We start from the raw sequence: 25479 nt of genomic DNA, 5'->3' as shown, positions 1-25479 counted from the left end.
AAGCAAAGACATAGATGTGTTTGAAATAAATTTTTGTAGCAATTTGGATTCATGATTAATCCAATCAAAGAAGGAATGCATTTTTTTTTAAAGTGACTGTCAACAACACTCTGATACATGAAATCATTCCAGTGGCAGAATTTTTATTGTAATGCTAATGATTTTCCTATGCCCTGGTTGTTTAAGCAAAATAAATCTAATAATTTAAAATGTCTTGTGCACCTTAAAACTATCAAACTGTCTTTTATCATGTCTATTTCATTGATATAGACAAGTCCCTTTCAGAATTTAACTTCAGCTATATTTTAACTTGAGGAGACTGCAAGAACTAACCTGACTAACTCTTTGGAATCTTTACTGATAGTTTTTCTGTTGTTTCGTTCAGGCTTATTCTTTAAAAAAAATCTTTGGCTTAAACATTAGGAAAAAAATCAACCATGCCCCTCTCTTTGCTCCTGTGACAAGAGTACAGGGGAGAAGGATTAGTGAGCTAATTAGAAATGATTTCATCTATCAGCACTAATTAACAATACTGTGGTCTCACTTGTGTGTTCTTTTGAGCTGTTCTCCTTTGGGACAGCTGAGCAATTGCCCCCCTTCCTCTGGGGCTACTCCATCCTTCCTATGTTGATTAGAAGTGATAGCTGAGCTTTATAGCAGCAATTGGAAATTCTTCTCACTGTGGTTTTTCAAACAGCCTCGGTTCCTTGTCCTGCATTCCACCATCAAGCTATTGCTAACTTTTTTGTTATCTTCCTTTTGCTATTTTTACAGTTTAGCTTCTACCACTCTGATTTTGTGAACAAGAGCATTTTTTTGTTTGCAATAGCTGTTAATATGTTTTTTAAAGTTGCCTCCACCACTGAGAATGCATCATATTAATAATATGGTCTTATTTTCTGAATTGTGTCAAACATTCATCAGCCTAGCAAAAAAATCAAGCTCTTTACATTACTTGTGCATCATGCTAGCATATACATAATAAACTTAATAATCTAGCAACATGAAATTGGGCCCACAATATTTAGGTTTATTATAATGGCATAAATGTAGAAGCTTTGCAAATAATAATTAGAACCCAAATTATTAACATTGGTATTTTATAAAATGTTTTACAATTTCTCCTTCAATTAGCATCACAGGCTTTGCAGTAAAAGATTTATTTTAAAAAAGATGCAATTGGTAATCAGAGATATTATTCCAGGTAGTCCTTGAGATAAATAAGAAATACTATCAACATCCTGGTAATTGAGGATGGATTTTTTAAAAATGCAAAAGTTATTGAAAGTATAACATGAAAGTATTTTTGATTGCAAATTAACTAGATGAGTGATTAAGAATAAGTAATTGTAGATTTTGTTAGTGACTTACAGATAAGGAGAATTCTAATGGCAGTATTCTTTAGTGCGTGTTTTTACCACATGTTTTTTTCTGGGTTGTATTAACACTTGTTCCCATGAACATGGGAAAAGCTATATATGCAACTTTCTATATGAAGACTTCCAATTTCCTTTCAAGAAAGTGGTAGCCTCATTAACGTGAAAATTTAGAATATTTTACATGGAGCTGTTTTCTACTTATCTGATCCTGAAAACATGAGATAAATTATTAAATAAGAGCAAGGTTTATTGCAGAAGTGATTTTTGTTTTGTGTTAAGTGTCCTTACCATAAATCTGAGAGGGTAAAAGCCAGTGCCACTTGTGCTATTCTGGAGACATGATCCAGAGCTAATGAGATCTGTTTCCTCTTGCATGGTGTATTTGCTGAAAAGTAGGTGCCTGTGAGTTTGTTGGGAATTGTTGTTTGAGAAAAAATGTGATTAGAGGAAAAATGGGAGAAGTTCAGGGAAATAGACTAGAGGATAATATTCTTCAAATATTTGCATGACTATTTATAGTCAACTAAAGATGACCATGTAATTGAACAGACTGTTTTTCCTGCATTTGCATCCCCAAATTATTAGTAGCAACTTATATCTACCAAGTTATTCCTATCCATATTTTGTCTTTCTTTAGAGTATTTTTGAGATTATTTTTCATGCTTGGTATGAATTCTATGAAGTTGCAACAAATATAACATTTATGTTACACATCTGCGCAACATATAGCAACACATAATCAGCTCATAATATTAACATTTGCCTGAACTGTATTAATCAGTGTTTTTGTGATGTACATTTTCCTTTTTCTATTTTTTTTATTTCCAAAATTAAAATACAAAATAAAAAAGGAAATAAAGAATACATAACAATAACAAAGAGAAAAAAAGTGTATAAAACTATAAAGTTATCCCCACTGGTTGAATACTGATAAATATGTTTCAACTGTAATAATTATTTCCCCCCCCTCCAAAAGCAGGTCCATAATTTATAACTTTTTACCTCCATATTTACAAAATCACTATACAATATCACAGGTATAGAAATTGACCCCATTTTATGACCTTTTTCCCAACAGTCATTAAACAATTCACCATGGTCATTAAGTGAACACCACAATCATTAAGCAAAACCATTGTTTGCTATGGGGCATTTTCACCAAAACCCAGAAATCAACACTACTTTCCAGCAAAAACATCTTAAATTGTAGTCCAATGGTCATAAATGTGAGCTGGTTGCTGACCACCCAAAATCCGGTCATGTGACTGCAGGGGGAGAGCAGCTGTCAGAACTTCGGAACCAGCTCATACGTGCCTTTGTGGGGTGGGCTTGCAACTTCAAATGGTTGCTAAGTGATGGGTCATAAGTTGAAGACTACCTATATAAAAATTGCTTCAAAAGAAGGTTTAATTTCTGTCCATTTTAACCGGAAACCTAAATTGCTGCCATTCACTTTATTATTACATGTGCCCACCTAACTCACCTGTCCCTGGACAGGCAGAAATCATCCTGAGAGTAGCAAGGAGTGTGTAATCTCAGTGCAACCACCAGGAGCAGAACTCGGCACAAGATAGTTTACCATGACCTACAGATGAAGATGAGAAATCTTGGCCTGACCGCTCCTATTTGCCTTATTTAATCTTGTACTAAACAGGCATCCTTGAAATTTGGCCATTTTTCTACCAAATTTCACGCTTGAACTTAGTGCTTTGGGAAAGGGGACAGTATATAAGTAGCACCTTATCTTACAGTAGTTTGAAAAATATTCCAAAATAGAGTAGCCTAAAATAAATCTGGTTAGGCACCTTGAAGACAAAATGTTTACTGATGTCTTGTTCTGGAGTGAATCAGAAGCTCTCTGCTTCAATTAATGTGCTGCTTTGAGACAACTCGATGGCTTTAGTTGTTGGGGTTTTTTTTTTTTTTTAGAAAGATGCAGTGCTATAGTAATTATAGAACTAAGCATGACTTCTTGAAGACGAGGAATTTGATTTGTGTTTGACCATGCCATGAAGATGGCGAGATGAAGAGGATTAAGTTTAGAGTGCTCAAGATAAAGTTCAAACCTGTGTGGTATTTCCTTTTTAATTGTGTATGTATTTGTCCCTTACAAGGAATAGATATGGATGCTATTGACACTGGATAGAGAAGGGGCTAATCTTACAAATGTAACCTGTTGTACTTTTCTTCTCTCTCTGCTTTCCTTGAACAGCTCGGATTGGAAAAATGAAAAGGAGGAAGCAAGACGAAGGACAGGTATGTCCCCTCTGCAGCCAGCCTCTCTCAGGATCCGAGGAGGAGAGGAGTGGGCATGTCGAACAATGCCTTGCAAAGGTAGAAATGCTAAGGAAACCCTTGCTGCCTCTCCTTTCTTTCTTTCTACGCTCTCTGCTTTGCCTGATATCTGGATAGAAATCGAAGTTGCCAATTGAAGACCTGAGACTTGAATGTTCCTTTGCAGATCCACTTGATTACTTGCTTATCATTTTGGCAGTCTTGTTACGTTACAGCCAATCTTCCTAGCCTTTCAAATGAGAATGGATTGTAGTCTCAGTTGCTATTACAGTAGCAGTCAGCAACCTCCCCCCCCATCGATACTGAGATTGAGCCACTGAAATGCAATGAGAAAATGGCTAGATTTTTGCAACAGCCTTTTTTTTTTTTAGAGGGGTAGGATTTGGGAAGAATTTAATCATGGAAATTATCAACGTTAAAATGCCTTAAACATGAAAAGGGGCTGATGCCCCTATGTCATTGGGCACCTTTCTATTGTCCTACAGAAGCATAGGAGGAAAATTGTGACCTGTAACTTTGGTCTCTTCAGAAGGTCTCTACTCCTGAGCTACAGGAGGCTTTTCCTACTTTTCTGGAGCTTGATTATAGTATGCAACTGTAGTTTAACATTAATGCAATAAAACTGAGAATGTATTGGAGAGGAGAAGTGAAGCCAGTTCCTTTTCACCCTCAAAGTTAAATATGTGGCACCCAGATGCTACTCTCCTTTTAACAAAAAGTAACTATATACACATTTGGTCAAGCAATGCTCTAGTTTTAGTAAGTTTATTGGACCTTGGATCTAATTTTCCTATACCATTTATAGCATTAATTAGGGTGCTCAGTAATTTCCTGGTGGAGTATAGCCTGTCATTTGGAACATGACAGATATCGCATCCTTTAAAATAGCAGACCATGGCCTGGTGTTTTTACAGTTGATATTGTTGATGTGGCTATTTTTGATTAATGAATTAAATCTCATCTTCAAAATCAGCCACCTTGCTGTTGTCCTTAAAATTTAGTATATTTAGCATTGAAGTAGCCACACAGATATGATAGCATGTATGTGATAGCAGTTCATGCAGATAGTAGTTCTACATGAGAAGTAATAATACTAAAGCTTTATCCAGAACGATCAATTCTAACTTAGTTAAAGCTTCAATTTTCTGCTTTTCCAAGCTTTCTCATTTTATTGGATTTTTTTCATACGGTATACAATATTGAAATAAGGTTAGAGGTGGTGGTGTGTTTAGAGGGAGACCTTAATGCAGTGTTTGATGATAGCTCTGATTTATTCATTTAAACAAAAGATTACAATCTGTATTAGTCATTGTATTTCAGTTATTTATAAATTTTAGACAAATTCTTTCTGTAGTGTGAAGGACATTTTTATTTTTCTTCCTTGTTAAAACAGTCCGTTATAGTTTTCCTTCAGCAGATAGAATGTTAGAAAATTCTCAATTCAAATTCCAAATTGACAATTCATTGGCTGGTTTTAGATAATAATAGGCATTATTTAAGTATTCTAGCCTTAAATTTCCACAGTTCTTTAAATTATATTTTTTCTTGGAACTCTCATAATTTTAAAACAACACATTCTGTAACATTTTGTCATTGCTCATAAGCAGTTTAACCTTGCAAATTTCTCCATAATTTACCTCAGCATCCCTACTAGGATGAATATTATCTATTTTCCAAGATACTAAAAAGATGCTTAATGTTTTATTTATTCAGAGGGAAGGGTCATGCATGATGGAGGATGACCCTGTTGACATTGAGAATGAGAACGGTAATCGCTTTGAAGAATATGAATGGTGTGGGCAGAAGAGAATACGTGCTACCACCCTCCTGGAAGGAGGGTTCAGAGGTAAATTTCCCTTCTTAGTTCTTAAAGCTCAATTACTTTGGGGGAGCTTTTTGATATTATTAAATATTGTACCGTCTTATAAACTGTAACATGCATCTGTTTTCAGTGTACATTGGAACTTGCATTTTTGCTAGTATAAAAATGGCTTTTCTGCACCTATGACAACAGAATAAAATGGTTGGATTTATAAATATGATGTTAATATTGAGATAGTATTGGTCAAAGTTGGAGAGATACTGTAAAAGGCCAGTCAGTTTCAGTGATACTCTGCATTTTAAAAAATTACGGAAAATAGCATAGGAAATAGCCCCAATCTACAGTGACGAAAGCAACTTTATAAGCTGCTGTTGATGTATGGAAGTTGACAGCTAAGTCACTTTAGCACGTGCATAAAATATTAAAGGTCCAGTTATGCATTTATCACTCTATCTTTTTTAAGTCTGATAAATGAGAATTCACCAACCTGCCATACACCTCCAGCACTCCAGCCCTGAGGGTTCCCAGACAAACACATCTTATTTTTCCTCTTTTTCTTCCTTCCCCTGTGACAGAAAAAATGGCTACAAAGGAGTGAATGAGTTATGGTAAAATGTGACCTTTGTGAGTTTTATTGGTGAATGTAATTTTAACTGTGCACCTGGCTCCTTTCTTCTATGCAGCCTTTTGCTCTGTGTCAGGATTCACTAAACTGATTGAGAACCTTGTGTTTCTGTGGGAAACGTTGCATCCTTCCAAGCAGGGAAACTGATATATTCCTCTATCACAGTTAAAGTTTGCAACCTGTCATGTGTAATAATTTACATTTTAATTTGAAATATGCAAAGAAAATCACACTGGTGCAAATAGTCAGGTTTCAAAATTAAATCATTTAGGTAAGAGTTATAAAGGATACTTATAGGCAACTGTTCCTAGCCAGAATGACGCCAAAATGATGAAACATGAGTAGTGACATCATGATATAAACTCTGTCCTTTTGTATATGCATTGAAGTGTTGTATGTAAGGGACAGCATTTGCATTGTGGTGCATGGTTCACTTCCCCCTCCCCATCCTTCCCAGCTTCTGCCTAGGGATACCTGTGATGGCGTTCCCTTTTTCAGGTGTCCTTCATACTTTTCTATGTAGATAAATCATGGTTAAAGCAGATGGGTCAGAGTTCAACCACTTCTTTTGGACTGTTCATGTGTTCTTATGCAGTAATCTAATGCTTTATTCCTGTCAGATATCCTGATGTTATTTTCTACAGTACTATAAACCAGCATTGGTAAATTTTCCCATCAAATCTTCTGTCACAGTCGTTTATGGATTTCCTGTATTTGCTTCAGTCTACCTATCCTACTAATGCAAGAATTTTATTTTTGGTAAATAAGAGCTCCCTGCAAATAGTGCAGAACATCCAAGAAGATAATTTAAGTTGCATCGGTATAATTTAGACACTTTAATTAGAGCAATCTTCCATGCTATTTTTATCTTTTTCAAATAATTTACAGTATTATAGTGGCTCAGCCATTTGCTAGGAGACAACACTTTGATAATCACTTTTAATGTTAAAGGGGTAATAAGGATAAATATATTCAAGATAACATTTTCCTCCTGAACTTCTGCCTCCTGCATATTCTTGATGTATTTTCACTGCCCTGTGCAACCTCTTGACGTTTCCAAGTTCTTATATTAACGGATTAAGGAGACAGTATAGTACTGAGGTTTTTGCTTAAAATATAAGTTGTTGCTAAAGCATATACTTGCAAAACTCTTGAACTGGGTATTCTATCTTAGATACCCTTTAAGAGTGATGTACCCTTTACATCTCACTGTTAAAATGAACATTAATAACTTATTTAAAGCTGATTTTTTTTTCCTGAAATCTTTCTTTGTGATGGTTTGTAGTAGGCTGGATTTCCAGGAAGGGTGCAGGTGCATTCCAGTCCAAATACTTTGTGTTAGAGGAAGAGGCTGAAGACAGCCCCTCCCTATGTAAATAGTAGAGTGCTTCAGTTTGGCAAGATTTGGTCTATAGGTGTGGATTAGTAAAGAACACAGCTTGGAAGAATTATGTGTCTTGGTTTGGGAGCCTGAAATTTTTAGTAGCATCGTTTACACTTTGTGTTAAGCTATAAGTTATTTAAATTGTGATTTGCTAATGATCACATTGACTGGCGGGTCGCTTAGAATGATGAGAAATCCAAATATGTGCCTTATTGTTAAAACAAACCATGGCTCAGCAAAATGTGTGAACCCATCAACCATGATCTGTATGAATCTTATCTAACTAGATGGTCTGTAAGGCTGAGACCTGTATTTCACAGGTGATTATTAGTGAATTATCAATTCATGCAGTTCATGAATTTCCTGTATCATACCATCTTACTCCTTTCACAGCCATGGCAGGTTAGTGCCATCTATTTGGGGTTTTTTCCCTGCTTTTGTTTAGCTCAATAGTTCCTAAAATTCTGATAATGAGGTACATTTTTCTGATTTAAAAAAATGGTAATCATTGTTTTACCATGCGTACACAAACACAAAGACCTATTTATGTAAAAACCTGTGGTTGTGTGAAGGGCAGCTGTTCTCCTTGCAAGTGAAATTCACTTATCTTGGGTCTCCTATAGCAGCAAATACTATCCTTTGATGAAGGATGCAAATTTATCATGCTCAAAAAGTTCTGTGTAGCGATCCCAGTCAGTGGAACAAATGTACCTATTGGACTTATCTGCTAGGTTTTGTGGAAGGTTATCTTCTATTATATGTGTCTAAAGTTCCACATGGTATTCTGCTCCAGAACTAGAGACACTGACTTTTTATTGTCTTAATTTATAGTCCTAGTATTTATAGCAATTCTTCAGTTGTTTTCAAATAACAGCTGCTCATTTTCATTAAGCGTTTCCACTGTGAGATTATCCTTTTAAAGAATTAGAGAGTGAGGCTCAAAAATGTTGTGTTTTTTTTCTTTGAAAGCTTAGCATTTTTTAACATGTCTGCTATTTGAAAGAGTGAATGGGAGGGAGAACGGGTGACAAAAGTGCTTTATCTGAAAAGAATCATATTGGCTTTGTGCTGATAGAGGTTGCTGTCATCTCTTAAATGGCTTAGCGCAGTCAAAAGGTGAGCAGACTTAAAACAGTGTCTTACATGAGGATCGATGGAGGAAACATGATGGTAGTAACTGAGGGAAAAAGGGTGAAGGTAGGAGAGATAACCGTAATGATTGCAGGGAAAGGAGCTGGAAATAGTTTTGTGGAAGATTTTTTTTTGGGGGGGGGCTACCTGTCTTGAAAGGGCCTGGTTGGTTCCCAGAATGTGGCTGCTTCTATGTGTCCAATCCTCCAGCAACCCCTCCCTTGTTTTCACAATTGAGCTATTTCATTCAAGGCCTACAAGCTTATCTTTCTGGGTATGTCAGTATTGCTTTTATGAGAGTTTTGGTCAAACAGCATCTTGTGTCATTCCTTTAGCCAAAGTAAGTAAATGGGGAGGGAGCAGTACTTCTGAATGGCACAGCGGAAGAGCCATCTACTGCTGGGAGGGTGGGGGGGAATGGTATGTCAGTTTATCGATTGCACCTTAGCCAGGAGAGCTGCAGGCATAGTTCTGTGGGCACGAGCAGCCACATTCCTAATGTGATTGAAAGGCAGTTAAAATGGCGGTGACCTTTTCAGGGGGAATTAGATTGCCTGCCAAGAGTGGTTAGAGGGAGTGATAACACCAGCTTGAGGAAGCTGTCCAGGCAACTTCAGAGAAAGAGAGGGAGACAGACAGACAGACAGGAAAAGCAAGGCAGCAACGTCCCATTTAAACTCTGAGCTCTGCTGTCTGATAGAGCTGAGATTGCTGCCCCCTCCAGATATGAAAGGGTTGAAAAATGTATAGTTAAGTTGTCTTTCTTTGCCATTCCCGTACTAAATCTTTTAAGTATGACAACAACTGGCCAACTCTCTGTTCACCTGATATTCTTGGCAATTTTACTTGCTCTGAAATATTCATTAAAGCAATGTGTAAGGTTTTAAAAGACTGATTATCAGAAAGCTAAAATAAACTCTGCAGGAAAATCTGATTTGAAGATCTTTCCTTTATGAGCAGCCTAATATAACATTGTATGTTAGTTTGAAGGTGCTGATAACCCTGCTAACAAAGAAGCCTTACCTTTCTTGGTATACCGTATTTCTTTGCAGGAAAGAGTACCAGCCTACAGGAAGCCTTTTAACTAGCATGCCTCTGAATTCCAGACACTATAGATAGGAAAAGGGTTGCCATTATGTCCTTTTTCTAGTTTTTCCTAGTTCCTAGATGCGAAACTCAGTGGAGTGATAATCTGATCAGCAGGCTTCTTCTTAATTTGCCAAGTGAAAGACTAGCACACAGAACCCTAATTTTCTGCAGCAGTGGAATTTGTCATGGTTTCATCTGCACTTGTTATGACTGTTGGAGAATCAGACTGATTAAAATATAAATGCCAGGCATTTCCAGCAGATGGCTGTCATCCCAACTGTTGGTTTGCAGCTAATTGAAATGTTTTTTGGTGTGGGCACCGATCTCACAGTATGCTTGCTGCAAAGTAAAGTCCTTAAGTGGCATCACTATTTTTCCCTGTGAATGTGTATAGAAAATAGAAGCTTTGTAAATATTGTATTTGAAATGGTAGAGCTCTCTCCCTGTAATGCAGGAAACAAAGCATCAAGACAAGTTCAGCGTAAGCATCTGATTTTGCCCTGCCGATATGAGACTACGTTTTTGCCTCTCCTTTCTCATTCTTCTAAGATAAAGACATAAAGAAGTAATACATTAGCATAATACATTATGCCTATACCTTATCATAATTTATGCCAAAATTGTGGGGGGGTATCATTTTTTCATCACTGGAACATTAGAAGAAAGGAAGATGGCTTTGTAGACTGTTCTGTATAAAGCTATGTGGCCTGTGTCTGATTCTATTAATTAACTGGTAAAGTTGTCCTTAACTTATGACTGGTTGCCTAAGGACCATTCAAAGTTACGACAAATCCTTCCAAAGTTATTTAGTACCCAGATTCAAACTTATAACAGCCACTGGCTTTTATTGCATTTACATTTGCACAATCCCATGGTCACAGGATTGCTATTTACAATGTTTTTGAAGGAAATCAGTGTTTACTTCTGGTTTCTGGCAAATATGCCCCATAGCATCACTTAACAACCATGGCATTTGCTTAACAACTGCTGCAAAAAGGTCACAAAATTGTATGCGGTGACCCGCTTAAAGACTGTCATGACTTACAATTCAAAATAAGGGCTCAGTTACAATTATAATTTGAAGACTACTTGTAGTTGGATTTTTAAAAGTTGTGTTGTTATTTAAGATCATTATCAAAGAGTGCTAGCCAGTGATACGCCTGCAAATTATAAGGACATTTCAGGTGACCACTAAGGAAATAAAAGGAATCTCTAATATGTACATATCCTTTCTATAAATCTGTAATTAATTTTTGATATTCATAATTTTCAATTGACCTACTTTTAATTTGACAATAGAAAATGAGGTTGAAAGAATGTCAGCAGAGTAACTTTTAAGATAGCTTCATAATTCCTTACTTTTCTTTCAAGTTTGAAGATTTCTTACCTGAGGGACTATTCCTCAAGTTCAATGCTTATTTTTCTCTACAATTTTCTTTTAATTATTTGCATTTTTAAAGCTTAAAGCCGAAAACCTAGCATACAACTAACAAAAAGTCACTTAAAACAAACCTTGTAATTTTCAGCCTTTATAGGTTGTACAAATATGCATATACAGTACTTGATGTTTATTTATTTATTTATTTATTATTTGGATTTATATCCCGCCCTTCTCCTCGTAGGACTCAGGGCGGCTGACAATCAATTAAAATACATAAATAACAATACAAAGTTAAAATTAATTTAAAAAAGATATTTAAATATTGTCCGATTAAAATATAATTAAAACCCCTCTAAAAATTACCCTAGGCCAGTCCTGCAAGCTGGAATAACCAAGTCTTGAGGGCGCGGCGAAAGGAAGGGAGATCAGGGATAACCCTGATCTCTGGGGGCAGTTCATTCCAGAGGGTGGAATGAACTTATTTTCCCTATCATGTGGAATGAACTTATTTTCCCTATCATGTATCTGAGAGAATAAATATAAACACTATCAAGTTCAGCTTTATTCTCTCAGAAATCACTCTAATATGTGATTGTTTGTGTATTTATCTTGTTAAAATTATATATAAAGCTAAATATTTAGTTTAGTATATAATATATGTTGAATTAGTTACATACCTCGGGATGACTGATCTTGTTTACTTAAAGTCTTAAGAGCTATTTAGGATTTAGATACCTTGCAACTATGTTCTACATCATTTTTACCTATCTACTTTGTGGTGCATTGAGGTGAATTGTGTGGATTATATTTTAAACTTTTTTGTATATTTTCCACAAAAATAAGAAAAAAATCATGCACCAAGAAACTCTGTATCTACATAGGCAATAAATTGAATTGAAATACTTAGCTATGTATATTTTGTATAATTAATATTATAATTGAAACAGAATTTAAAGGCAGGGATTTTTATAAGCAGTAATGAATAAAATATGCTAATTTCCCATAATATTACGCAAGTGACTTTTGAATCTTTTGAATAAATAAAACACATTTTGGAAGAAATCAAGATGATAATTCCTTAATTGCACAGCAAGCAGAATAAATAATCCAGGAGATGGAGATATAAATATAACTAAAATTTACCTTGCCTGAGGAACAATTTAGGACCAATAGCATCTACTTACAATTCTGCTCTTCTGTAATTTGGAAGCCTAACCCTAAAAATCATAAAATGAACAATATATATTTATGGGTATAAATATAAATATTATATTCAAAGATCTATAGAATACACTGTTCATTGATAATATAATGTCCTCTGTGCCTGAATCCCCCAAAAGCAATCTTGAAAATGACTAAAATTCAGTGAGATCACCACTTCTTGTAGGATGCTGGCTTTTACAGGTATCATCTTCCAAATATCAGTCTTGCCCAAAGCAAAATCCAATGACAATTTACTTTCTTTCGTAGAACTGAAAAGGCTATTGACTCGTGCATTATATGATAAGATCTCATAAAGGAAAGCAAGCCTGGGCATGCTCTTAAATGTTCATATTAAATTGTAATGCAAACCTGTTATTCTGTCAGCTAGGAAGAGAACAAATGTCTGTGGAGATTCTCAATTATCCAAGTCATGGTTGTCCCAAAGGTGCTTTTCAAAAGGCAACTGGACTTTCTTGATTTTTTCCTTGAAAATATTTTGCTTTTAGGAAGAGAACAGTTGTTTTCCATTGAGTATAGTGGTGCAACTCTTCAAAAATGTATAATGAGGCCTTATGTTGCCTTTCTTGGCAAATGTTTTTGGGGTTCACTGTGTGTTTATTACTCTTCTGTGTCCAAGTACAAAAAGCGAGAAAAGTGCCTTCATGAAATGAATAAAATGTCTTATAGTCAATCTCTATATAAACAGCACAGTCTTCAGGCAGACTAGGTTTCGAACTTAATGCAGATTCTATATATCCATAAAAAGATATGTTTTGTTTTTAATTAAAGTTAATTTCACTCTAAACCTAGTCAGCATTCCAATAAAATATCTTGACTTACATTGAAAATGTAGACAGGAACTGCACATCACCCTCATAGCAAATATTCAGAGCCAGGCATAGAATGTATCATTTATACCCTTACCAGTTCAATGGTTATCCACATAAATAGTTCCCTGCATGTACAAAGTCAAGGGGGGAAGTCTTATCTTACCTTTTTCCCTGATATTTTAATTTTGCTCTATACAGTAAATCGTTTTGTTTTGTTTTTAAATGTCACTGTTTACAGAAGAGTGGATTGAGATTGTTCTGTTCTTGGGTAATAATACATATTCCTTTTCCACTTCAAAACTTTCTTCACTGTGCGAGGTGGCACTAAAAGCTGAGATTGGGATATTGTTGCCAACTTCAGATAACACAGACATTTTCATAATCATAATTCATCTGTTATCAAATTCAAATAGTAATGAAAATAGGAACAGGAGGTTGAGCTAGATGACCTCTGTGATCCCTTCCAACTCTGTTATTCTAGCAGAAAAAAAGAGAGATAGAGAAAAGGCTTTTAAGCTGTTCCATGCTAGAAATTGAGATAATCCGTTTTAAATGTATATTTTATTTGTTGCTAAACTGGTAAGAGATGTTTAATTACATTTGGCATTTGCAGCATTCTTACGATAATTGTGTATGCACAAACTCCTATTTTCAGTATGAAGGTTGCAGATTCTAATTCAGTTATTTTTCCCCCCAGCCATCTGCCCTGAACACAGCCTCTCCTGGGTTTTGAAGTTGCCTTTCAACCACATCTGCAAAAATATTGATTGAGACTATTCTAATAACATTTTAAAATGCAGTTGTTATGCTCGGACAGTATTCCTTTTTTTTTTTTTTTTTGTATTCTGTTTCCCCCAAAAGAAAGAAATGTGGTTCCTCAATGACTTGAAACTGCTACTTGTCTTCGCATGTCGTCTCTTGCACCAGGCGGTGAAATGCATTATTGAATAGTGCCCAGAAGGTGATTAATTGCATTTGACACACGCCAACTCCTTGCCTCCACACTGGATAATTGCATTGTCAACTATTCAGCAAAGTGGCAGGTGACACTGTTGCCAAATTGATTGTCTTAGCATTGAAACTCCTAAGACTGTCAGCTTTCCAATCGATAGCGTTTACACAAGACACCGTGACTGCATCTGTAACTAATTTCAGTTTGAAACTGGCAAGACAGTGAGCTGCCCCTATTTTCTGGCTTCATGTATTTAGTCACTTGTTTCCTTTACTTGTACTGCAGAGTTTATCTCAACTCACTGCCACTTCTTGGAAAGTGAATTCCTTTTTTTATTCTAGCATAACAGGTAACAAAATCAGTGCTATGTGCTGCTGACTCAAAAGCAGAAAGTATTACTCCAGTCAGTTGCTTAATTAGTTGATTAATTACTACTTTTCTTTCATCTTCGTGACTTTGATGACATTTAGTTTACAGTGAGTATGAAAGCTTGTTTTATGAAGTGGACCCATAGTCGTTTCAAGCAAGTTTGAATGCATTGTTTCATGAGCAGAGCCTACGAGCAAAACCTAGTGCTACCATTGAGGTCTGTAAACCAAGACACTGCTTTGGATTGCTTACCAAGTTTCTGTTTCATGCTCTGCTGCTTTAGAAAAATCCTCTCAGCTTTTCTATCCTCTCTATTATTGGCAGAATTGCAATGCAACCTGATCTCTGTCAGTGGTGCTTATTGATCCAGTGATGTGACCCTCTTTAGTAATTCAAGATTACTCTAATTCCATCTTTCCTTTCCCCTCCCCCCATTTTTTTTCTCATGGGAAGAATGAGACACCTTCGTGGAAATTACACCAGTAGCTTTTGCTTGCACATTTCCTTTATGATGATAGTCTGCTCCAGAAAAAGCACAAAAATGTTTGAGTGTCTGTGGATAAATATTAGATTGGGACAGGACTGGAAGAATTGCCATTGCAGTTTGGGTATGGGATTCTCTTTTCAGATGCACCCAAAGTGGGATGGAAGCACAAAGGAGCCTTATGTCTTCCTGTTACTAAAGCTCTGAGATTTAGTTTAGAGCAGCGGTTCTCAACCTATGGGTCGCGACCCCATTTGGGGTCGATCGACCATTTCACGGGGGTCGCCAAGCAAGGCTGTCCGCCATTTTTTCCCCTTTTCCGGCGGGTGCCTTACCTCCCTTGAGCTGGGCCAGCTGGTGGTCGGCCTGCTCCGTCTCTGCCGCTTGCCAGCTACGCCTCGGCCGGCGCAGGGGGTGGAACCACGCATGCGCAGCGCTCCCGGGCAGGGAAAGTCCTCGACTTACAACCGGTTGGGTAGTCCTTGACTTACGACCGGTTTAGTCCTCGACTTACGACCGGTTTAGTCCTCGACTTACGACCGGTTGGGGGTCGCGGCATTAAAAAGGTTGAGAACCACTGGCTTAGAGGAACTGTCCAATATTGAGGACTTATCTACCTTTTCTTTTAAGTGTTTAGATCCAGTCTAGCAGTTGTTAGGAAAAAATTGATTTTTAGTGGTGCCATCAGTGTGACTAATGTAACTCTTGCTTACCTGATCATTTATATGTAACGTGTAATTTATTTCAAACCTGATCTCAAATTATTTTCCCTTTGCTTTTCCCCCTAAACTGCATCCATATTACCACATGTACTTGTTCTAGCTTGTTTCTTCAGCAACTGAAATATCACAGAAATTGTTGCCAGGTATTGGGCCCAATAAATGGATGTAAGTCCCAGCATCACTAGAGCAATTTTATTCATTTTTATTTTTCTTAGAATAAGAGGGGAAAATATCTTTCTCACAGGAACTAGAAGGTTGACAATTTGGATGAAGAAAATACCCACATACAAACCTAATGAAGTCATTAAATCAAATTTCCTTAAGTCTACCCCAAAATGCACTTCTAATACAGTCTTCAGACATGAAGCAAACATGCCAAGTATTGAGAACCAGACCTGGACCAAGTTTTTAATTTCAGGGCTCAGAATCATGTTTGGCCTAACAGGCTCAATGCTCTGCTATTATCAGACAACTACCAACCTTTTTGGTATTGTACCTATATGGAAGGACTTGGCAGATTTGGTTTCTCTCCTGAAAATTTAGGCCAGTGAAGGTGGAGAAAGCTATATCAGTAGTAAAATAAATAATTAGGGATATTGATTACCAAAATGATATCACCAATGCTCCTGAATTCTGTCACCAAATGTTGATATCTGCAAGCCCACTACCTGTGAGGTATCTATACAATCTAACTTTAAATAAATGTTGATGGGCCTGTTCCAGAATCCGCTTTAGTAACCTCCCTTCACACTCTGACAGGAAGATTTATTTAGGAAGAGACTTTGCTCTTCCTGTTTGATAGGAAGAGACTTTGCTCTTCCTATCAAACAGGTAGAAACTCTTGCTCATGTCCTCATACCGAATACTTTTTATGATGTTGCAGGACGTAGGATCTCCCCAACCATCTCTACAGTTCAAGTCACACTGATAAATTTTATATTTACTACTTTTTAAAGTATTGTGACTATATTCACGTATCAAGTGGCCAAATATCTTTATCAAGTTATGCAACTGGGCATATTTTAATTAGCTGTATTTTTTTTTTATTTTATGGTCTTAGTGTTTTTTCCCCTCAGATGACGATTCTCTTTTTCTACTGTAAAGGCTGGTCAAAGATCATAATAAAGATACTGAGGAAAATAGGTGTTGCTCAAGGGGCTGTTACAGACTTCTAGGAAAACAGCAAAATCAACTGTTTAAAGGGAGAAAAGCTTTAGCAGAATACTCTTTTCATCCAAATTGTATAAACTGTTTACCTAAATGGTAAAGTCTCTTTTTATTTTTGATAGTTGAAATCTTTCAAGCTATCCAGTTAAAAAGTAAAACCGGATAGAGTTATTGATAAGGAAGGAACTGCTTAATATCCCTTATGCTGCCTGGGAGAGTGATAGTCGGAAATGTAAACTTTAGTCAGCATTGGATAATTCTTGTGGCAGGCTTGACCTTATACTTTACTTACAGATTTTTGCAATTTATAACGGTTGGTTTGCCTTTTTTCAAAAGTTACATTTAAGTGGCAATTAGCAACAGTATCCACAAATGATAACTACTTAAACACAGGTAAATATTAGCACCAAATTCAGTAAAAAAAAATCAGGTTGAGCAGTTCTGGAATAACGAGAGTGAATAGTTGACCCTTAATAGTCCAGATGGTTGCTGTCTGAAGCTAATATATGCTACATACAGGACATATTAACCAGCAGTTGTTTTTTTTGCTGTTGTCAGTTGGACAAATAGGAAATTTGTCACTTTTGTTTATAAACATTTTAGCTAAGAAAATAATTAGGTGCTTTAATTTTATTCAGTTTTAAAATTAGATTATGAGTTGCTGGCACAAAGAACCCAACTAAGGATACAATTGGTATCTTCACCTTTCTGTCTTTTGTCTTGTGACTGATTGCAAAAGAACTTGCTTTTTCATTGGCATTATTTGTGTTGTTTGCTTTCCAAAATGAAGTAGAATCCATATGCCATTTGTTCTGTAAGCCTAACTATGCAAGATGCATTATTTCTTTTATTTCCTGCTACCATCTGCTTATGAATATAGTCCAGATACAGGTATGGTTCCAATAAAAAGTACAGGATTTTGTGAGAGCTTTGGGTGGAGAGTTTACCTTTTAAATGAAGCTTTTACTACCAGTAAATATGCAACTCAATTAAAGGGGAAAGTTGCACAAATATGGAGATTATTTCCTGGGACATTATATGAGGCTTTTTACCATATCTTGTAATTAGATTCATGCTGGATAAAGTAAATGAAAAAAACTAACATCTTAAATTGTAAACAGTAACAGTAGTTTAAAAAAACCTTCCCTTTTTTAGAAAAAGGAAAAAAAAAGATTGCTGTAAGAGGCTGACTGCTCTAATTATCTTTGTTAATGATTAATATATTTTTAATCTAGCATACCAATAGTAACAGATATCATAAACCAGGGCTTTTCAACCAGTGGTACGGGTACCACCTGTGGTACATTGGCACCTGGCAGGTGGTACACGACCATCCTAGAAAAGGGGGGAGGGGGATGAGCTGAACCGGTGGCAGCACCGCACAAGCCTGAGCGAGAGATGGCTGGAGCTGCAGGGCTGTCAGGGCTCAGCGGAAGCACCAGGATCAGTGCCAGGCTCCAGCTGGGCCCAGAAGAAGCGCTGATCAGCTGGAATGTTGCAGCATCTCCAGGGTCTTGTGATTTACATTCAGATGCTTGGCAACTGATTCATATTTATGACAGTCACAGTGTCCCAGGGTCATGTGAATGACCAAAACCTCCTGCAACCACTCAGCAGACGGGGGGAATAAAAACCAAACACCCCCCCATCCCACCCCCGCTGCCAATCCCCAACAGAAATGCTCACAACAATGAAAACCTCGGACAGGAGGAAGAGCACCGCAGGGCGGGCAGGCAGGTGTCTTGCTCAGCTGTGGCTTGGGGGGGGCACTTTTTTCAGTGCCATTGTAACTTCGAACAGTCACTAAGCGAACTGTTGTAAGTCGAGGACTACCTGTACTTTATTTCTTTTCTTTCTTTCTTTTTTTTTTTTTTTTTGTCATCAGGTTTTTGACACCTTGCTAGGCGACCGGTGGTACTTGGATATTGCCATATCCTAAAAATGGTACAATGGGTGAAAAGGTTGAAAAGCCCTGTCATAAACTATTGATTCCCCTCTGTTTAGCTTATAAATCTCATGGACATTCTCTAATTCTTGAGTAGCCTTTATAACAGAGAGTAGGTCAGTGTCTCCTATTCACTATTCCCAAGCTTTAGTCACACGTGAGTCATACTTGTCCACTCATACAGTACATAATAGATGTGCAGAAAAAAAGAAATATTTATAAATGAGGAAAGAATCATTTTAATGGGCTTTTAGAGAAATTGTCCCATAAGTTGTGTGCAATAGAGTCACTTTGTAGGGGAGATGGGTGGCATAGAAATTTAATAAATAAATAATAATAAATAGGCCTCCATACTTTTTGTAAAGTACAGTACCTACGTTTATAGATCAGCAGGAAGAGTTATTGTTTTGAACTCCTAAAAATATTTGGTATTAACTCATTTTTTTGGTGCCAGGGTCAGCTGCTTCAAAATCAGACTGAGCAGAGCTGTGAGCACAGTGCTGGAAGGCAGCTGTGCTCTCAGAGTAAGTGATCCTGATTTGTACATTCTGACTGATGAGGGAGAGTTTGTCTCCCAAACTGTCACAGGGTTTATAGAAGTGCCACTCAATACTGGTGCTGGAATTGCTTGTCGAGCAATTGACTACAAGAACAGTGGGGATCAGAAACAGTGGTCACTTTGTTTTTCTTGGTTTAATAGGCCCAGAATCTGGCCTGAGTATTCATACTTGTTTGCTTGGACCTTGAAAGAAGCATTTTGGATTAAAGAGGACAGAGAATCAGGTTCTTTAGTTCATTGGATTGGTTTTATTAGTAAGGATGAGTTGTATACAGGTAACATCTTGTAAACTGGAAACATAAAGTAGTAAATAATGTTTTTCTTGTGTAAATGACATAGGTGTTAATAGCTAGAATACAGTATTGATATTTATGTTTATATTATGTTTCTGTGCCCCTACAGTTCCAAGAACTCATGGCAGTTTACAACCAAACCTTTAAATAAAACAACAAAAATTAAAGTTATATTAAAATTATTATTCCTATCATTATTCTTAGGCACCCTGAACGGTCATTTGAAGTTAAAACTTTAATAATACAATGGAAAATGTCTTGTTTTCTGTTTTAGCTTTGAGTTTGCTTAAGCTGCTGTTTGGCCATATTACTTTTGGAAGGTTTTGTCCTGCATTTATGCTGTGTGCTCTCATTATTTCTATTTGGGGAGTGGTTACCTAAGATGGCATAGTATGAAGAATTTTATTCTGATTATTCAAAATGAGAAAATTACAGAAAGATTTGCCAGGCGAGCAATTCAGAATATATACATTCTGTTTGATGGTGACTATACATTAAATTAAGGCTACTTTGTGCAGTATAGTCCATTATTTAATAAGTATAGCATGCCTGTTTCAGGAAACAGAAAACAAACATGTTTCTTTTTGAAAGAACTTTTGTACAACTTGTAGCTGTACAGGACAAATAAAATTTGGCTTCCAAACTGGCAAATGTAAAACAGTACCTAAGTTGTACAAGACGGGCATGTCAGCTATATAGTCTTGTGAGATATGTTCAATATGTGTGAACAATTTGGTTCACTGGGCCAATGGTTCCTGACAAATTCTTCTCCCTATTGTCACTCAGGGTCAGTTCAGTTTATTGTAAATGTTTTATTACAGAGCACCCTAAACAATTCATGGGGGTGGGGGGAATCTCATTGGTTTGGTGGTGAATGCATCTTATGTATGTGTGTTTTATCATCACATCTAGAAGGCAGAACAAATTTTGCTGGATAGATTTTTTAAAAAATTTGCTCCTGAATTTGTGATTGGGATTTCCCATATTGTCATTTATCATATACTTTGACAATAAATTTATCTTATCCATGTATACTATATCCTGCATACTGTACTCCTTTTACTCTGGATTTAATAAAATGTATCATCTAATCTGGTGATGAGATGGGACAAGTCACGAGCAGTTCAAATTAAGGCAGGATACAAATAAATGCAATTTATGAAGAAAAGTCAACATTGAGTTTTACATAACAGTCCATCAAGCATGTGTTAAAACTTTTTTTTTTACTTTCTGTATATCAACATTAGAATACTAGGATTTCTTCTGCATAGGACAGTGTTTTTCATTCCATCCATTTTAACTGGAAGTTCTAGACATTTACTTTCTCCTGCTTGCCACAATACTTCTCATAAATCATAAACTGCTTGCTTTTGGCTTGAATATACTTTTTCTGCTGTTATGCACTGCAATTCCCAGTTCAGTTTATTTCTGACAAATGTCATCCCTCACAGAGCCCTGCTGCCCCCCCCCAATTAATCTGAATATCAAAAGAATAATGAAATCCTCTCTAAATTCCTTTTTATAAGTCAAAATGTAAAATAATATTTGCTTTAAAAAAAACTTCTAAAATTTTTTTGCTGTTATATTATACATAGCAAAACCAAGAAATATCCATCCATAACTACAGTAAGCCTGGAGGGAAATGCTTACTACAAACCTGTATAAATGAGATTGCTGTCTTTGTCTATGTTAGCCTTTACCCAGGCTAAAAATTGTGCTTCCTTCTTTCTTTCCCAGATGATTACTTTGTATTTCTTTGTTAGTTATATCCTTCAATGATGTTCTCTACGCACTTTCTTTTTCTCTAGGATCGGGGTTTGTCATGTGCAGTGGCAAGGAGAATCCAGACAGTGATGCTGACCTTGATGTGGATGGTGATGACACATTGGAATATGGAAAAGCACAGTATCATTTTCTAGAGATGCTAAACTCCTAGCAGGTGGCTTTGTCTTTGCCAGTACCTCGCTTTCTAGAAGTTCCAAGATTATAGCTCTGTTAGAGAAGAGTTCAGAAACAAAATTTTTAGATATTGATAAATCTTATTTTCCAGTAATTCCCTGGTAGCACCGGTGGCATTCACATGCTGTTCCTTTTGAAAAAAGATGCTATTCTAAAATACATAACTTTTGATACCTCATAATTACATTGGTTCAGATGTGGTATAATTGGTAGTTAGGTAAAGAACAGAGAGATCCCCCCCTCAAGAATGGAATCCACCCATAGCCTTGATAACTCACTGGGAGGACTTCAAGCAGTCTCAGTCTCTCTCTCTCAGTACAATTTATTTCACAGATATGCCATTGTGGAGAGATATTGCAAGAGGGAATATTATGTACTTTGGGGGGAAGGGTGGGATATTAAATCTATCAGAGACTTAATAAATATGTGAATTGTAATTGCACATCTCATGTTACAAAAGGTACTTGGTTGATCTCCAAGATGACCTAAAATAAACATTGAAGAGAAGTCCACAAATGGTAAAATTAGTATCAGGCTGCATTCTCCTTAACGCTACATTCTTAGGTACACTGAAGCAGATATCATTCCATGCACTGGGGAAGAACCAGGTGAAGCCAAAGAGAGAGAGGCACTCCGAGGTGCAGTCCTAAAGTAAGTAGGCTTTCTTTTAAAATGCAGGGTTACAACATAGAAGGATTTGCTTTGTTGTGCTGGGAATTGGTGAGAATGCATTCAAAGCCAATACTTTCTTAGTTCTTAATACAATCCAAAACCAAGATAAAGAGAATACAGGCACATGCTAAACAAACGGTAAATGGCAAATTTGGCTATCTTGGTGCATGTAAGCATATCACTTAACTGAGAAAATTTTCCTTGGTGTTCTGTTATTTGGGACATTCAGTTCTGAGTAAAACTTCTACATTTTTCCATTAGAAAGTTCAATAGATTGGTATACAGTTAGTCCTTGACCTACAATTGTTCTTTCAGCAACCATTTGAATTTACAGCGGTGCTGAATGAATAGTGGTTATAGCCAGTTCTTGGAGTTCCAGCTGTCCCAGTAATGTGCTCATGATCTGGGCATTTGGCAACCTATTCGCACTTACAACTGGTTGCAGAGTCCTGCAGTCACATGATCTCTATTTGCAACCTTCCCCGGAACGTCAGTGGGGAAACTAGCAGAGAAGGTTGCAAGGCATTGAGGTAAGTCACTCACACACCCTCCCTGGACCGTTCTCTGTTCATGCTGCACATCCTCACTTTCACTCACAACATCTCCCATGTATTCCTCCCCAACCCACAACACACTTCTCACACACTTTCTTCAACCCTGCATCACACCCTTGTGCACTCCCATGAATCCTCCCCAAATATCAAAGCACCTCCCTTCACATCTTTCTCAATGCACACCATGCCTTAGGTACCCCCGTGTACCAGACCTGCACATAAACCCCTCTCAAACTCCTCAACTTGTGCCTCTTGCACGCTCCATTGCTCATTCCCTCACCCAGCAGCAGTCATTTACTGCCGGCCACCCTGGGGCTTGTAACTTCCTGCCAGCTTCCCCACTGACTTTCTGGGAAACTGGCAGGATGTTGCCATGCCTAAAAACTACAGGATTCAATTAATGATGACAATTATGACTATGGGGATTGCTGTGGCTAAGCAGTGCATTCCACTTTACAACTACATCACTTAGTGATAGAAATGTCAGTCTCAGTTGCTGTCATAGGTCAAGGACTACCTGTAATATACTTTGCCAGTTTATTACAGCCATGAAATTAGGACTCTAAAATGTAGGTGCCCAGCAACAAATTAATCTCTAAGCTCTGCTGAAGATGTTACCTAGCCTGGTAACGAGACGTTTGGAAACCAGCCCACAAGCTCAGAGAACACGCCTTCACCCTCAAGACCTGCATTATGTTTGAATAAACAGAACAAAGTGGTATAAATGTTTTGTATGTGAATGAGCAAAGGAAAAGGCCTGGGAGCATCACGGAAAGAGTTGGAATGCTACATTTTGATTGTTGTATTTGTAGATAGCACCAAGTCAGGATTTGCCTTGCTTACAACTTTATGGTTATTCCTAGTTAGTTTCACCCTATTTCTCTTTCTATTACTTGTATTTTGAGTGACACGGGACAAAAGACAATTCAGGAACAAACTATAAGTCTGGATTAATGGTTAAAACAAGCCAGGTTTATAAATGGATTTTAACTGTAGTTTGTTTTTTTTAAACAATCCTTAGGATAGATTTGCATTTTACATTAAATCAAAAACAAAGTGGCTTAGCACTAAATGAAAACCAGACCAATAAGACAAACGAACTGTTCAAAGATTTGTCCCATTGAATGCTCAGAATTTAAATACTCTTAATTTTATTTAGATTAGCATGAAAAAAGTAGAGATTTAGCTTTTACAATATCAAAAGCCTATGTAGATCTTCCTTTGTTTTCTGTTTCATACTTCAAAATCATAAGATTTGAATGTATATATTTCTTAGATGAAAGCAAATGCTATTTCTATAGAAATAAATGCTTTCCAATCTGGCTAAGACTTCTAATTGGCAGTTAGCGAAGAAAGAGTGCAGTAATGCAAATTTATTTATTTCTAAATTAGTTTGGGAAATATAAATGCTGGGTTTGTTTGTTTTTTGTTGTTCAAAAATGCTTCTTGCCTTTGCCATCTATATATTTATTTAGGCACATTTTAAGCCCTTGGATTTCAAAATAATTTACAGTCTCCATCCCCAAAACAGGAAACAATAGTCTACTATATTATATCAAGAAAAAATGGTAAACAAAAATTATTTAATAAAAGAAATGTTATGCTATGTACACAGTTGATGGTCCAGTTCAGATGTAGTATGTCAAAAAAAATTCTTTAACATAGTCTTATTATATAGCATGTTGATGCATGCTATCAGTTGCTCTCACTTGCCATTCTCCTGTCACTAGGAACAACTAAACCAGACAGTCCATATTAATTTAGCAGTATTTTTAAATTGCAGTACCTAGCTTGGTTCTTAGATGATGATGAATATGATGATGTTTTAAACTTGTATGCTGTCCAAACTTTCAATGTCTCTGGGTGGAGAACAGTAGCAAGTAATCCTGACTTTTATGTTATATTAAATAGAATACCACAACTCTCCAAATAGCTCATGCTGAGCCTTCAAAATGTTTTAAAACATTAAAAATGTGTGAAACTTGCAAAATCTGTCAGTTCTTACATAAAATCTTACAAGATTTCAGGCAAGAATACATTAGACCTAATCAGATTTCAGCCATTTGAATATTTGTACTGCAGTTTGAAAAGGATAGAAGATCTTACAGTTTATTTAGTATCCCATTGACAGAAAGAACTAAACATGAGTATAGCTACTTAGGTATAAGATAAACTGGGGCCTCTAGCCTACAGTTCATGATCTATAAACCATTAACAAATTTATAATAGAGTATATAGGTAAGATTCAGTTTTCTATTTAATAATTTTCAGCTGGTCCTTAATGGAGTTGAGGTGTTTTGTCAGTCATAGCATCTTTCATCCATATAGCCCAAGATATGTGATGCAATAATTTAAAAACAATAAAATTGGCTACATAAACTAAACATTAAAAAACAGTGGTGCTGAACCTCAGCCATTAAGAAACAGAAAACATTGTAAAGTAAAAATAATCAACTTCTCACTTCATTATTATTATTATATTTGGATTTATATCCCGCCCTTCTCCTCGCGGACTCAGGGCGGCTGACAATCAATTAAAATACATAAATAACAATTACAAATTTAAAATTAATTAAAAGAAATATTTGAACATTGTCCAATTAAAATATAATTAAAACCCCTCTAAAAATTACCCTAGGCCAGTCCTGCAAGCTGAAATAACCA

The 25479-nt window shown here is 36.5% G+C and overlaps 1 protein-coding gene across 3 annotated transcripts in view; it reads left to right on the top strand.

Annotated features, from left to right (window-relative positions):
- The window catches only part of RNF220 (ring finger protein 220), a 333204-nt gene that overhangs the window by 265371 nt on the left and 42354 nt on the right, over nt 1–25479 (top strand). For 2 of the 3 annotated variants that reach the window (XM_029283207.1, XM_015811345.1), the window contains 4 exons: nt 3592–3713; nt 5388–5520; nt 21439–21535; nt 22154–22240. In XM_029283207.1, coding sequence (XP_029139040.1) covers nt 3592–3713; nt 5388–5520; nt 21439–21535; nt 22154–22240 — 439 coding nt within the window. The remainder of the gene's footprint in view (nt 1–3591; nt 3714–5387; nt 5521–21438; nt 21536–22153; nt 22241–25479) is intronic. The other variant, XM_015811346.1, reaches the window with a different exon arrangement.

Source organism: Protobothrops mucrosquamatus, unplaced genomic scaffold (genome assembly GCF_001527695.2).
Source record: "Protobothrops mucrosquamatus isolate PMUCROS unplaced genomic scaffold, P.Mucros_1.0 scaffold39, whole genome shotgun sequence".
In the NCBI taxonomy this organism is placed as follows: Eukaryota; Metazoa; Chordata; class Lepidosauria; order Squamata; family Viperidae; genus Protobothrops; species Protobothrops mucrosquamatus.
This window is presented reverse-complemented; position numbering and strand designations above follow the sequence as displayed.